We start from the raw sequence: 12,687 nt of genomic DNA, 5'->3' as shown, positions 1-12,687 counted from the left end.
AAAAAAAGAGTAGCAGATTTTTTTCCATTTCTGGTCTAGCACAGTTTAGCAAAGAAAACCATGTAAATAAGTAAAATATTACAATATTCCTACATTACCAACCTCTAGAAGTTTAGACAGAGAAAACATTCAGTGCCACAATGTCGATATGAAGTGAAGCTAAATTCTCCCTAGACATTATGCCTACCAGGACTGTTTCATCTGATACCCTGTCTCTGAACTTATCATGCAGGGTCATTTTCTTTATTTAAACAGAACCAACCTTGATGACAAAAAATAATAGCAATGGCCTGTTTTTCCTAAAATGAAACCATTATGAACACAAACAACAAACATTGTAGCTTTACTGTATGTTGAATTAGTGGCTATGTGGCGTGAGGTAAGCAATGCATTTTGAGGAAGCCAGCACATTTCTCGGTGATGAATTTAAATACCACAGTAATGCTGCCTCTACTGGAACACCGTCAGACATGCATTTCCATGTTTTACAATGTCATCGGGTGAGACTATTACACTCTAAATTTAATCTGTGTGCTTTTGAAATGTTACGCTGTGTTCTATGAAAGTCAGTTCTTTTTGTCTGTTCTAAATAAAGAAGTTTTCTTTTCAGTTGCTATGCAGTTTAGTAATAATTTTTTCTCTCTTTTTTTTTTTTTTGCATATTTAAGTGTTTTTCCCATGACATTTATGAATATATAAAAGAAATGAAGAAAATAATGAACTGTTAAGCTTAATGTTCCTTTCAAAATTAATTTAATGTTGAACTAAAATAACTCCCAACTACCATGTGTTGAGAAATGAAGGTTGAAAACTGGAGAATGTAAAGAGTGCAATTTTTTTAGTTGACTACCCTCACAACCACTATAGATCCAGGGAGGGAACAAGATAAGACTTAGCTGATTATAGGAAGATAGTCAAGACAGGCCAAAAATCAACTGTAGGCTTTCTTGTTGCCTGTCCTGTTCGGCACTGTAGCAATCAGAATTATTTTCTGAAGACCAACAAAAAAGCCCAATGGATTTATTTTTCCAAGTGGATTGTTATGGCTTTGTCATACTGGTCCACTTGATTTATCTTTATTATTGTTATTTATTTATTTATTTAAACTTTAGAGTTACTACAAATGGAACAGACATGACTGGGGGATAGGAAAGGGAAAGACATAGACAAGAGAAGTTCAAGAAAACAAGAAGGAAAGAAAAACAGAGGTGAGAGGGACGGTGAGAAAAGACACTAAAAATCTGCTGGATCATCTACTGGAACGGGGGGAAGGAAAACAAGCAAAAACAGAACAACAGAGTAGGGAGACCACAGCAACAACCTAGATAAGTATAAGTAACAGTAAATAATCAATATTGAATGTTACTGAGCAGCACGTAAGTCTGTGAGCACCGTGTATACACCTATGTGCACGCAGACACAAACATGCATTCCCACCCTCATGCACACATATACAAATAGTCAGCATTCGCCCAATGTGGAGACAAACAGAAATGAACACTGTAGACACACTCACACTCCCCAAACATACTCTATACCCCCAGGTCCAGGTACCATCACCCCCAGAGGGGCAATCCACCCCCAGACCCAGGAGATGTTGCCCTTGGCCCTGTGGTGAAGACAAGCAGACCGCCCCTGGTCCTACAGCAGCAGGGAGGCCCAGCATCCCAGACCCTGACCAGGCCGCTGACTCCTCCTCCTGCTACTTGTTCAACAGTCCTGGGTCTTCTGTGTTGTATTTTTCATTTCATTCAATGTTTCCACTTTGGACAGTCCCAAGTTTGGACTGCAAGCATGCAGGCCAGTTCAGTAGGACTCATTGTGTGCTGTAATAGATGCAATACACATTTTAACATAGTCATTGTGAGCATGTTACTCTAAAACTAAAACATGATAACCTGCATTTATGGATGGTGCGATGAACTGTGTTCATAGACCGTTGCAAAATATTGAAAAAAGTATTGTCTCACACATCAAAATCATTGTTTTCAGGTATTCAAATCAATTCCACATTTCCACAAGTTCAAATCACTTCCACGGATGTGGAAAATCAAACATTCAATATATTTTATATCTTCTTTAGGTTTCTGAAAAGATATGGACTTATGAGATTTGTATGTCATTACATTCTGATTTTATCTAAATATTCAACCTGTAATATCACAGAAATTTAGGCATTTTGTTTGTTCTAATATGTGGCATATTATTAGTGAAATAAGCGGTAATGAATCAGCATACTCAAATAAATGCATAACTCATACTAGTCCCACGAGTGGGTTGCTTTGTCCTTTTCTCAGTTGCACAATCGTGCGCCATCCAACGGGAAAGGTTGGAGCTGCGTGGATGACCTGGTGCATTCACTTGTTCCCCGTAATCGTGAAACTTCAATGCAGATTAAGATAAGATAGATCTGTAATGTCACTGTTACCAGAAACACAGTTTGGCATCTCTCCATTTGTAGGTGCAGGTTTTTGCATTCAACATTCTTTGGATAGAAGAGTGAGATAGACAGAGGATACTCAGGTTGTTATTAATGTGAATGTAGGTGCAGGTGAAAAAAGAGCAAACTCTCATAACGTCTTCTAACAGTTAGAAATTTGAGTGTATGATTGAGTTAAGATACATCCTGGCAGTGTGTGTGATTTCTTTTGCTCTTTATATCTGCAAGACGATTATGATGTGGGACACTTTAGTCTTAATTTTGGTGCTTTTGGTTACCTTATAATACTCATGCATGCATGGATTTTTATGTATTTGTCAAACATTGTAATTGCAGAATTGTGCACTGTGCACATCACAGGTTAAAACAGTCACAGGAATGATATAGTTAGTAGCCTAAGCCCAAGTTTTCTGTCAGTACCTTAGGCCAATGCAGTATACTGGTTGAGATGCACAGATTCTTTTTCAAAAACATTTTGATTTATTCAAATAAAATTCAGACAAATAAAAAAGAAATTAAATTAAATCAATGAAATGACGTTGAAGATGCTGATCAATACGACAGTGCCTGAATGCAACGTTTCCTGCAGCGTTTGACTTTGTTGCAGACTGAACTGATGCAGAGAAGGCTTGCTGATGATGAACACCGATGAAGTTGGACATCAACATCACATGAGGATACATAAATATCTAACTTTGCTTCGTCTGCTTTTTTTTCTCCTTTCTTTTCTCTTCAAAACACTGGACTGCATTTGTCTTTTTAAATAGATAACTGCCATCAGTGAAAGAGTGAAGAATCTGTTCGGGATAATTAATGAGTTTCTCTGCGCTCAGAAACTGGAGCTACAGGAAGGATGGCGACGACAAAGACGGTTTATCTCGTCAGATGTCTGGTCTTTGTTCTCCAGCTTGAAATCAGCTTCATGAGGCTAAAATCTGCCTACGGTGAGTCATAAAAATGTAATTGACACCAGCTACAAAAAGCACAGACCCACATCGTGAATTAAGTGTTAATTATATTATTAATTTTATTTAGACAATTTTTAAATCACTTTTTCATTTTTAACATTTATTTGTTGTCATTAGGCTAATAATGGGTTGGCTGTCATGAAGTGTAACCTTTTCTGAATATGCTTACAGTGTCCATATTTCTTACCATAGTACTGACAGCCCGATGGCCTTTCAGTTATTTTAGTGCCAAATCACAAATTTAACCTCCTGCTTTGAAAGCAGTGATTTATTTATTTATTATTTTAAGACGGCAAACTAATGAAATGTTTAACCACGCTGTTTTGTTGCTGCTGCTTTGTGTAATAGAGTTCACGTCTGTAAGAAAATCTAACACATCTTGCGTGGAAGCACCTATTGGCATTTGCTGTGGCGTGTTTTGAGCCCCGACAGTTACCGTGTGACAGATTCATGGACACATCACCCACTGATGTCTGGCCTCACACGCCAGGTCCTGGAGCTCCTGGTGTGAAGAATGTGAAGCATGCCTCCACTGTCCGCTGTGAAAGGAAAAGTTAGGACACTGTTGTCACTGGAAGGGAAGAGTGACCACATGTTTGCCACATGGCACCCACTGAGGAACTGTTTACATCCAGCCGGACATGTAAAAGAGCGAGTTTGCTTTACGTTTTAGACATCGTATTGTCCATATCTAATCTCTTTAATATCTAATAATCAAAGATTATTTTAATGCTGTTAAAATAATCTTTTAATCTGTTTAAGCTTTTTAGTTTGCGGTGTTTCAGTAAAGCTGATGCACTCTAATACAGCAGCCTCACAGCATACAGACTGTTTTTGGCAAGGTGTTGTTTTACAGGATTTGGTTTGTGCTACTGTTAAAAATGCTTAAATAAAATAGTCATATTTTGTTCTTGGAAATGTGCTCAATACGACATAATGCAATTTAGCACACAAACCACACCCTCTGAAGTGACGTAAGAAAAGCCAGAACTTTCTGAAAGGGTTCATATAAGAAACTGATATTATAAACTTTGTGGATGTAAAGTTTATGACAGCACGTCGTGTTAAAATACAATTGATGTTCTTAATTATTTAATGGCTACTGTGATACACAGGTTTTTGTGAGTTTTTCAGCATTGTCAGTCAATTTTTGTTGTTATTGAAAACAATTAATACGTTGCACAAACACATTTTTTAGGAATACATTTGGAAAAAATGACGGATGTAGAGAAGTTATACAAATTAATACTCATTTCATTTCTTTTTTTAAATTTGTTTGAAGGTTCAATCAGATCAGACTTTACAGAGTTAATTAGAAAAGCGAAATTGTAATTAGAAAACAAAATTTTTCATTTTAAATTATGTGTTTGTTTGTTTACTGATTTGGAAAACAAATCAGTACCTTAAAATGGAGAGAAGTAAATGAAAAGCCTCAAGAGATCATATTTGAGAGGTACATTTAATATTTTCGATTTTATTTAAAACTTTGTCAGTTTGGTATTTTTGTAAGCGCTCAAGTTACAGTAAGTTAGTGATCTGCTGAATATTATATTGTCAGATTTTGCTTTATCTACTACATCTGCTAAATCCACTAAATCTGTTCACTGGACTCTTCAGTCAATAGATGTTTAATTAGATTTGTTATGATGTTTGATTATAACCCCTTTGTCTTTTATAAGTATAGATTTTTAAAAGTTTTTTTTATATCAGAATAAAAGAGAAAATTGCAAAAAAAAACCAAACAAAGCAAAACAACAACAAAAACAACAAAAAGACAGAACTAAAAGCACTGGTTTATAATAAATTGATTTATGATAAGATACATATAAAGCCCTATAAAATGCTTCATACAACAAATGCATAATTTTTTTATTTGGCTACATTGTTGTTGTCTCATTAAAAATTCTAATCTAACCAACCTATTTTCTTTGCTCTCCTCTGTTACTTCTTAGGAGTCTACCCTGCCAACATGCAGGAGCCGTCTCCTCCAGAGCAGAGGTTACATATAATCTCTGTGAACCACCAGCCCAGAGAACGGAGGTGGGCATCTAGGCCCAGGTCCGAGGCCCCTGACAGGACTGCAGATAAACGAGGCCACTACAGAAACCAACACCAGTCAGAGGAGTCAGATCCAAATGTAATGATGGAGGATGAGCCCAGTAATTCTACACAGATCGTAGTAAGGTTATTCTGCTGCAAAGACATTCAACAGCAGATAGAGTTAATGTAATATAAATATTACTGTACTACTGATTTAGTGTTTAAAAAAGGGTACATGCAAAGATGTGATAAGAACATATAATAACATATATAATAAATATCTGCTGTTGTAGGATATGAATAATGTCTACTACACATCTAAAATCTATGCTCCTGGAGATGCAGCTGGTAAAGAGCTGTGGGTCAACATCAGTAAAATGGAGGCGGATCAGCAAAAGGTCCGTGGCTTCCTGCCCAGAACTCACCGACAAGCTGAGGTAAGAGATCAGTCTGTGAAGAAATAACTAAAATAGGAACATTTCAAATTTGTGGGGGGTGAAGTGGTTTATTTTCCAGGTATGATGTCCAGACTGTCTTGTACACCTTTCATATTAGTTTTATAGTTTCATCTTCTTCCTAAATAAAGACAAAAAAACAACAACTTTCTTTTACCTAATTTCCTGCTTTATGTTTCTGTGCTTCCAGAGAGTGAATCTTTCCTTTGACTTTCCTTTTTACGGCCATTTACTCAAAGAAATCACAGTTGCAACTGGAGGTGAGTCTTTAACTACACTCAGTGTTGTTTCTGTGGAGGTTGTGAGCCCAAAGCTGCACGTGTCAGGAAATCCCATCACCTTCTTCAAATCTAAGAATAAACACACTTTTGTTAGTTGGAATTCCACCTACTTAATAAATATATTAGTTTATTAAATGGTAATAAATAATTGTTACTTGCATATTTTGAAGTTTTATTGGGGCAGTATCAATGCCTGAGCTTTAGTGAGTCAAAGATCTGACCGTTGCATTGACAGGAACAAAGTACATACCGTAAGTTAAATTAATGACTGTGTCTACAAGCAATTTACATGACAGCTGTCAGCGTCAACTGATTATAATGTATAATAAGTTACTGATGCTAACAGCTGCACATCTTTTCCTACCAGGTTTTATTTACACTGGAGACATAATCCATCGGATGCTCACAGCCACTCAGTACGTCGCTCCTCTGATGGCGAATTTCGACCCGAGCCTGTCGAAAAACTCATCTGTGTTTTACTTCGATAACGGTGGGAACTGTTGATCTTATTTATTTACTAGACTAAATATTTTTACTGAATAGATGCCCTAACATGTGCTGCATAAGGTTGGCAGGGAACGTGCAAACATGCGTACAAAACATTACAGTATTGTGTGTGCCCATGTCCATCCATTAGGCACAGCATTGGTGGTTCAGTGGAACCACCTTCACCTCCAGGACAACATCAGCGTGGGAGCTTTCACCTTCCAGGCCATTCTGCACAGTGACGGGCGGATTGTCTTTGCCTACAAAGAGGTGGCTTTTCTTCTCTCTTTTGTGTCCATCTTTTAAAACAAAGTAAATTTATTCATGCAGTTTTTACCTCATAGATTCCTATTAGCATCAGCGACATCAGCTCTGAGAATCATCCTGTCAAAGTGGGCTTGTCCGATGCGTTTATGGTGCTTCGTGAGCTAGAGCAGATTCCCAGTAAGTTGAAAATTTGTCCTGTTAAAATTTCATCAAAATACTTTCTTTAATTATTAGCAGCTTATATGTGACATCTTTATTTTCTATCCGACATGCGTCAGATGTTCGTCGGAGAACCATCTATGAGTATCACAAAGTCGACATTCCAGTGTCCAAAATCTCCCGTTTAATAGCGGTGGAGATGCTTCCTCTCCCTAGTAGGTTATTCCTATTTTTAATACCATTTGAACCAGTCAGTATTCAAAGAATGTATAATCTTTGTGCTACAGGATATTCTACTATTATGCTGTTTTATCTGCAGAAGGCAAAGCAGTTTCTTCCTCCTCACTCTCTTTGTCTGTCTTCTCAGCGTGTCTGCAGTTCTCCAGCTGTGGCCCATGTGTCACTTCTCAGATTGGCTTTAACTGCAGCTGGTGCAGTAAGCTACGAAGGTAACGTGGAAAAGCAGTCAAAGAGATCAAAGAGACCAGTGACTTTGCCACTATTTTAGGAATAGAAAATGTTTCATGGTCTAATGTGGATCCATTAAAATTAGAGAATATTTTTAGTTGAAGGCAGTTACAGTAAGTTTTTTTTTCCAGTGTGAAACTGAGGCATTTGTCACTTTGGATAAATATGAAAATATAATAACTGCATTATCTCTCATTTTAATAATAATGAATTTGAAGTATTTTGTACATGCAGCCTATTCAACCTCACAGTTTATCCATGAGAGTTTTTTGTTGTTGCCCAAAGTTTGTTCAGTTCAGCTCTCAGTCAGTTGCGGTTGCGCGTGCAGGGATACGCTCACTCACTCACACTCAGTAAACTTGATTCATAGGCGGTGCTTCCTGAGACTGTCTCATATCCTGTCACTGTGAGTAAACAGAGCAGGCTCGCAGAGTCATTCGCATGTCATTCACATACAGTACAGTCAACAGGAAGCCTGCGGGATAGTCAGCAACCCCAACTACCCGAATCTGGCCTAGCGACCTTAAGAGATGAATATACAAAGTTCACTGCAGTTAGCAGGAATATGCAGCCGAATCTCCTGTCAAGCACTGAAGAGTCTAATAAACTTATCTTTTAAATAAATAATTGTAATACATTTAGTGATTTGTGACAATGAAAAAGGTTTTTAAGCATCACTCATGGTGGTTTAAATATTTTGTGATTATTATCCACATCTCCAATAAATCATTTTAATTTTAATTTAAAAATAAATCATCAGCTGCCAGCATTAAGGTGGATAACTTAAATCTGGTTTTGGAAACATTCATCTCCATGAATAAAGCGGGTTGTGCTCTCACAGAGTGAAAATGTAACAGCAGTCATTTCATTCTTTCTCAGATGTTCCAGTGGTTTTGATCGTAAACGGCAGGACTGGGTTGACCTCGGCTGTCCAGAGGAGGTTCTTCTGCTTTTCTCCATAAAGATTGACCACATTAGAGCTTAGCACCATTAGCGTCAGTCTGAACACACTTTTGTTTCCCAGAGGCAGAATCTGCGATGTCCCCGGATGAATGAAGTCACAAATGCCACATCACATCACGGGAGACACCGAACCCCTCCAGTTACTGTGTCTGCAGGGCAGCAGAGGACATCTGGCATGACCTCCACCCCCGAGACTCCCACTTTCACCATTCCCTCAACACACAGCAGCATCAGCAGAGAAACAAAATCACATCCGCAGCGTCCCACCAACAAATCTGCAGGTGGTAAACTCACAAAGCTTTTTTATCTGCTTTAATAGTACTCATAGTTTGTTGTGACTGCTTGTCTGATCACACTCCTCATGCACATGTTTTCACTTGACTCTAATCAGAGAATCAATAAGAATAAAAAAAACGGTTTTGAAATCTAATTGAAATAATTTCTTTGCCTTGATTACACTTTTATTTTGTTTGCCTTATAAACAAATGTCAGTTTCTACTAACATAGAGGAGCGTGGATGCCTTTAATGGAATCCTTTTGATTGTTAACATTAAAATAAATCATCTTGAATGCTGAATCATCTGAGATCACTCTGTCGCTCTTTGTGCACCTCTGCAGCGCAGCCATCATTACGACCCCATGAATGAATGTTTGTTGTTGTTGCACAGTATCCATGCTTGGTGTGTTGTGGAACATCTGACAGGGTGGGGGTCAAGTGGCCAGCTATTTCCCAGCCCCCTGTTAGCTCATAGCTGAGCATATACAGCGCCATGTTAAATACTGCATGATGTCCTCAGTGTGCTGAAGGATGGCGTGATATACGTTCATCACTCTAGCAGAGTGAGAAAGACTCAATATCCGACTCAACCCAAAAAAATTTGTTGATTATCACTTTTTTCTTTCTTCTGCAGACTACGTTTTAAGTCAAGTCCACTGAAGTGAAAGCTTAGGAAGAGAAAATGAAGTTTACAGATTGCTCAGAAACCGCCACTTGTGAAATTTAACCAAAATATTTTTTAAAGTCATGTCACAGCATGTCATGTACTGTGTGCATTTAAAAGTCTTTGTTTTTTCTTTTCTAGATGGTGCAGAGACTGCTTTTCACATCAGTGATGCACGTAAGTCACTCACAGTCGAATGAAAGTGCCTCGTGCAGTTCTATTGGACCTGAAACGGTCTCTGCTTTCCAGCTCCTTAGTCCAAAGTGTGTGATGTTAAACTGCACCCGTGTGAGAATAGTGCATGTAATTTCCTTAACAAATTCACATCCAGCGAGTGTGTGTTGAGTCTTGCTTCCTCTGCGCTCTACCCAAGCAGTACCTCCGCCTTAGTCAAACACAGTGTTTCCCCATAGTGAGACTGTGTCTGAGGCAGGCCTCCTGTTGGGTTTCGTGTGAAAAAGCACCAATTCACACAATGTCGCAACTTAATGAACCTGATATTGTTCAAAGTTGGTAAATTTTTTATGTCGAGAAAAATGAAAAGTTAACGTGACTGCAGAAGCATTTACATTTAAGTCTATGAGCTGAATCTGACCACTCTCTGTGTACAGCAGGAGAGGGGGAGAACACAGACACCTATGAGGCATCGCCGATGCGTCTGCTGGTGGGAGTCCTCGTAGTGATGGTCCTGCTGGCAGCAGCCATCTTTACATACATCTACGTGTATAACCACCCCACGTCCAGCGCCAGCCTCTTCTTCATGGAGGTGCGTCAACCTAAAATCAGCCAAGGGCACTAGTAGTACGGCTTAATTTATTTGAACCTACACTTGCCAACATTATATTTATGCAAAATCACGAGTTCCTAGATCCTTTTAATTCCCCCCTCTTTAAAATTAAACTGGAAATACAGTGAATTTTAATAAATTATCAGAAGCAAACCTAACACAGTAAACATTTGGTTAGATTTAATTTGGAGGAAACTACTCACATTTACTATGAAACTAGTTACTCAAACTTCCCTTTAAAACATGATTTTAAATTAATGTCCAGACATTGCTCGACATTTGCAGACGTTACTCATCAGTTATTTCAGTGTGTTTGGAGAAGTGAATCAGCACCAATGAGTCACCTTGTTTTTACTTCCTATTGAACCTACAAGTACATTACTGAGTATGTTTTACACTCATGTACAAAAACATGCAATCATATTCCAAACAGTGTAATTATATAAAATTAAATAATACATATCTTTTATTTGGTGCTATATAAACAAAATTGAACTGAATTGAAATGAACTGTTTTAGCAACGTGGAAATATTTCCCATTGAGAAAAATACTTGAAGTGAACTTTAACTTTTTATTGTTTGGCTCTTATTTTACTCGACATTTGTTGTGAGAGCTCAGCCAAAAATTCTTCCATCAGTTGTTATAATATTCAGTGAAATATGGACTACACATGGACTTTACATACATTAAATACATCTAAATAGAAGTCAGTCTGATAAAAATGGGCAGAAATGAACACTTCTAAAGTGGAGCATTATGTTTGCTTTAGGTGAAATGTGATGAATGTTTATGTGATCTTCATGAGTGCTTGTTGTTGGACTGTAATGACTGCAGGAAATGGGGGGATAATAGAATGGGCACTATTTTTAATAGTTTTTTTTCCTTGAACTGTCTGCTAATTGTGCCCCCCCTCCACCAACCCCACAGCGACGCCCAACCCACTGGCCAATCCTAAAGTTCAGGCGAGGCTCGGGTCGTCCTTCCTACGCCGAGGTGGAAGCTCCTGGTCAGGACCGAGACAGCATCGTGGTCATCGATCCCAAAAAGTGTTTTGTGATTTCCGACAGACGAGAGAGCGAACAGAAAGAAGGATTCGTCATTCCTGATCAGAGGGAGCGCTTCCTAAGTTCAGAGAGCTCCTGACCAAAACTACAAATCCCACCATCCTTTGGGAAAGATCTGGTTCTCGATGGACGTCTTCTTCCTTTTTCAGATGCTACAGTTTATTTGTATTTAGCTGTTGCACTTTAAGGACAACAGCTGAGTACACAGAAACACAAAAACACCAAACCTCTATGAGGAAAGTGTTACGATTATGTTTATGCACCAGTTTTACCTCCTGTTTGTATTCATTTGGCCAGCCACAGCACTTTTATGAAGCATAAAGGACAAAATAATGAGTTTACGCTGCTCAGGTCATCCGCTCATTTTTACCACAGCTCCACAGAGAGCGCGAGATGATGCTGCTGAATGGTTTAAACCACCTCTCAAAGACGGCCTTTATTTTCCACAGCTGTCCTTCCCACACCTTCACAAAGAGGAATGTCATATTTGAGTGTCATTTCCTCATCTCAAAATTACAGACTAAATTCCTCACCGTTACACCCACATCCACCTGAGGTGGAAAACAGGATGCACAGTGTTTTCAGCCCTGTGTAACATTTGCACACTGCAGCAACTTTGGCTTATTTCTCTTTATTTTCTATATTTAAAAGGCAGAAAACAACATTTACTGATTGCTTTGCAAATATGTACACTTCAACATACACACTTAAATAAAATACAGGTATACATTGTAAGTTGTTTAAATTTATATTAACTGTAGACATAAAGCAGTATCACAACATTTCTCTAACATGCTATAACTGCTCCTGTGTAAATGTAATCACTGTATTTTCTATATAATGTACAGTGTAAATCGCAGGTTTTATCCAGTAACAGCAGTGAAATGAAGACTGAAACATTTTCTAAATAAAACATTAAGACTTTTTTACACCTGATGTTTAATCATTTCAGATTGCTGTTTCATTGTTTGGGGAATTAAAAAGTGAATGATTGATTTTTTTAACAGTGATCAGTGCTGATAGAAATCTGCTGGATGCATCTGATAGAATGATGCAAATCAACTATTTCCTGCATTATTTGTACATCTCATATTACACATACAGTACTAAAGTCTTATGGTATATGATTTGAGGCGTGAGTAGTTTAAAATTAAATTAAGGCAAATGGTGTCTAGATGGATTGTTTAAGACTGGCCTGTAGGCTGCAGTGTAGCAAGGTCAAGGCACTGATGTGTTGGAGGTACTACAGACGTTCTTGTCCGGTGACTTATTTGTCTTTGTACTCTAAAGCAGAATGAAAGAAAATGAGGAGAAAGACACATTAATTTGTAACCCAGGTACTGCTATAAAAGAGCAACTGCATACAT

The 12,687-nt window shown here is 38.1% G+C and overlaps 1 protein-coding gene across 3 annotated transcripts; it reads left to right on the top strand.

Moving 5' to 3' along the window:
* The first annotated feature begins 3,056 nt into the window (after window positions 1-3,056).
* Window positions 3,057-12,565, top strand: LOC146647874 (plexin domain-containing protein 2-like). Of its 3 annotated transcripts, none has more exons than XM_085389060.1 (14): window positions 3,057-3,384; window positions 5,361-5,545; window positions 5,742-5,885; window positions 6,094-6,163; window positions 6,552-6,674; window positions 6,822-6,940; window positions 7,015-7,114; window positions 7,216-7,311; window positions 7,464-7,545; window positions 8,444-8,504; window positions 8,589-8,808; window positions 9,610-9,645; window positions 10,080-10,234; window positions 11,184-12,565. In XM_085389060.1, the coding sequence occupies exons 1-14, from the start codon at window positions 3,294-3,296 to the stop codon at window positions 11,397-11,399; spliced, it is 1,698 nt and encodes a 565-aa protein (XP_085245186.1). In that variant the 5' UTR covers window positions 3,057-3,293; the 3' UTR covers window positions 11,400-12,565. The 3 variants fall into 3 exon arrangements, with proteins under 3 accessions (XP_085245186.1, XP_085245183.1, XP_085245184.1); XM_085389057.1 differs by having other exon boundaries at window positions 5,361-5,587; window positions 11,184-12,561; XM_085389058.1 differs by having other exon boundaries at window positions 5,361-5,587; window positions 10,083-10,234; window positions 11,184-12,559.
* The last annotated feature ends 122 nt before the right edge of the window (window positions 12,566-12,687 follow it).

The sequence above is a fragment of the Rhamphochromis longiceps genome, linkage group LG18 (assembly GCF_057381845.1).
Source record: "Rhamphochromis longiceps isolate RC_006_pf linkage group LG18, R_longiceps_female_GT1.1, whole genome shotgun sequence".
NCBI classification, from domain to species: Eukaryota; Metazoa; Chordata; class Actinopteri; order Cichliformes; family Cichlidae; genus Rhamphochromis; species Rhamphochromis longiceps.
Note: the sequence above shows the minus strand (reverse complement) of the source record. Positions and strands in the feature narration are given on the sequence as shown.

What these genes read in the sequence shown, in the direction of transcription:
- LOC146647874 (XM_085389057.1), top strand. Translation starts at nt 3,294, where the DNA reads ATGGCGACGACAAAGACGGTTTATCTCGTCAGATGTCTGGTCTTTGTT. An exon ending in AATCACAGTTGCAACTGGAG is followed by an intron (nt 6,164 to 6,551) that starts GTGAGTCTTTAA and finishes TTTTCCTACCAG; the next exon opens with GTTTTATTTACACTGGAGAC. An exon ending in GGAGATGCTTCCTCTCCCTA is followed by an intron (nt 7,312 to 7,463) that starts GTAGGTTATTCC and finishes CTGTCTTCTCAG; the next exon opens with CGTGTCTGCAGTTCTCCAGC.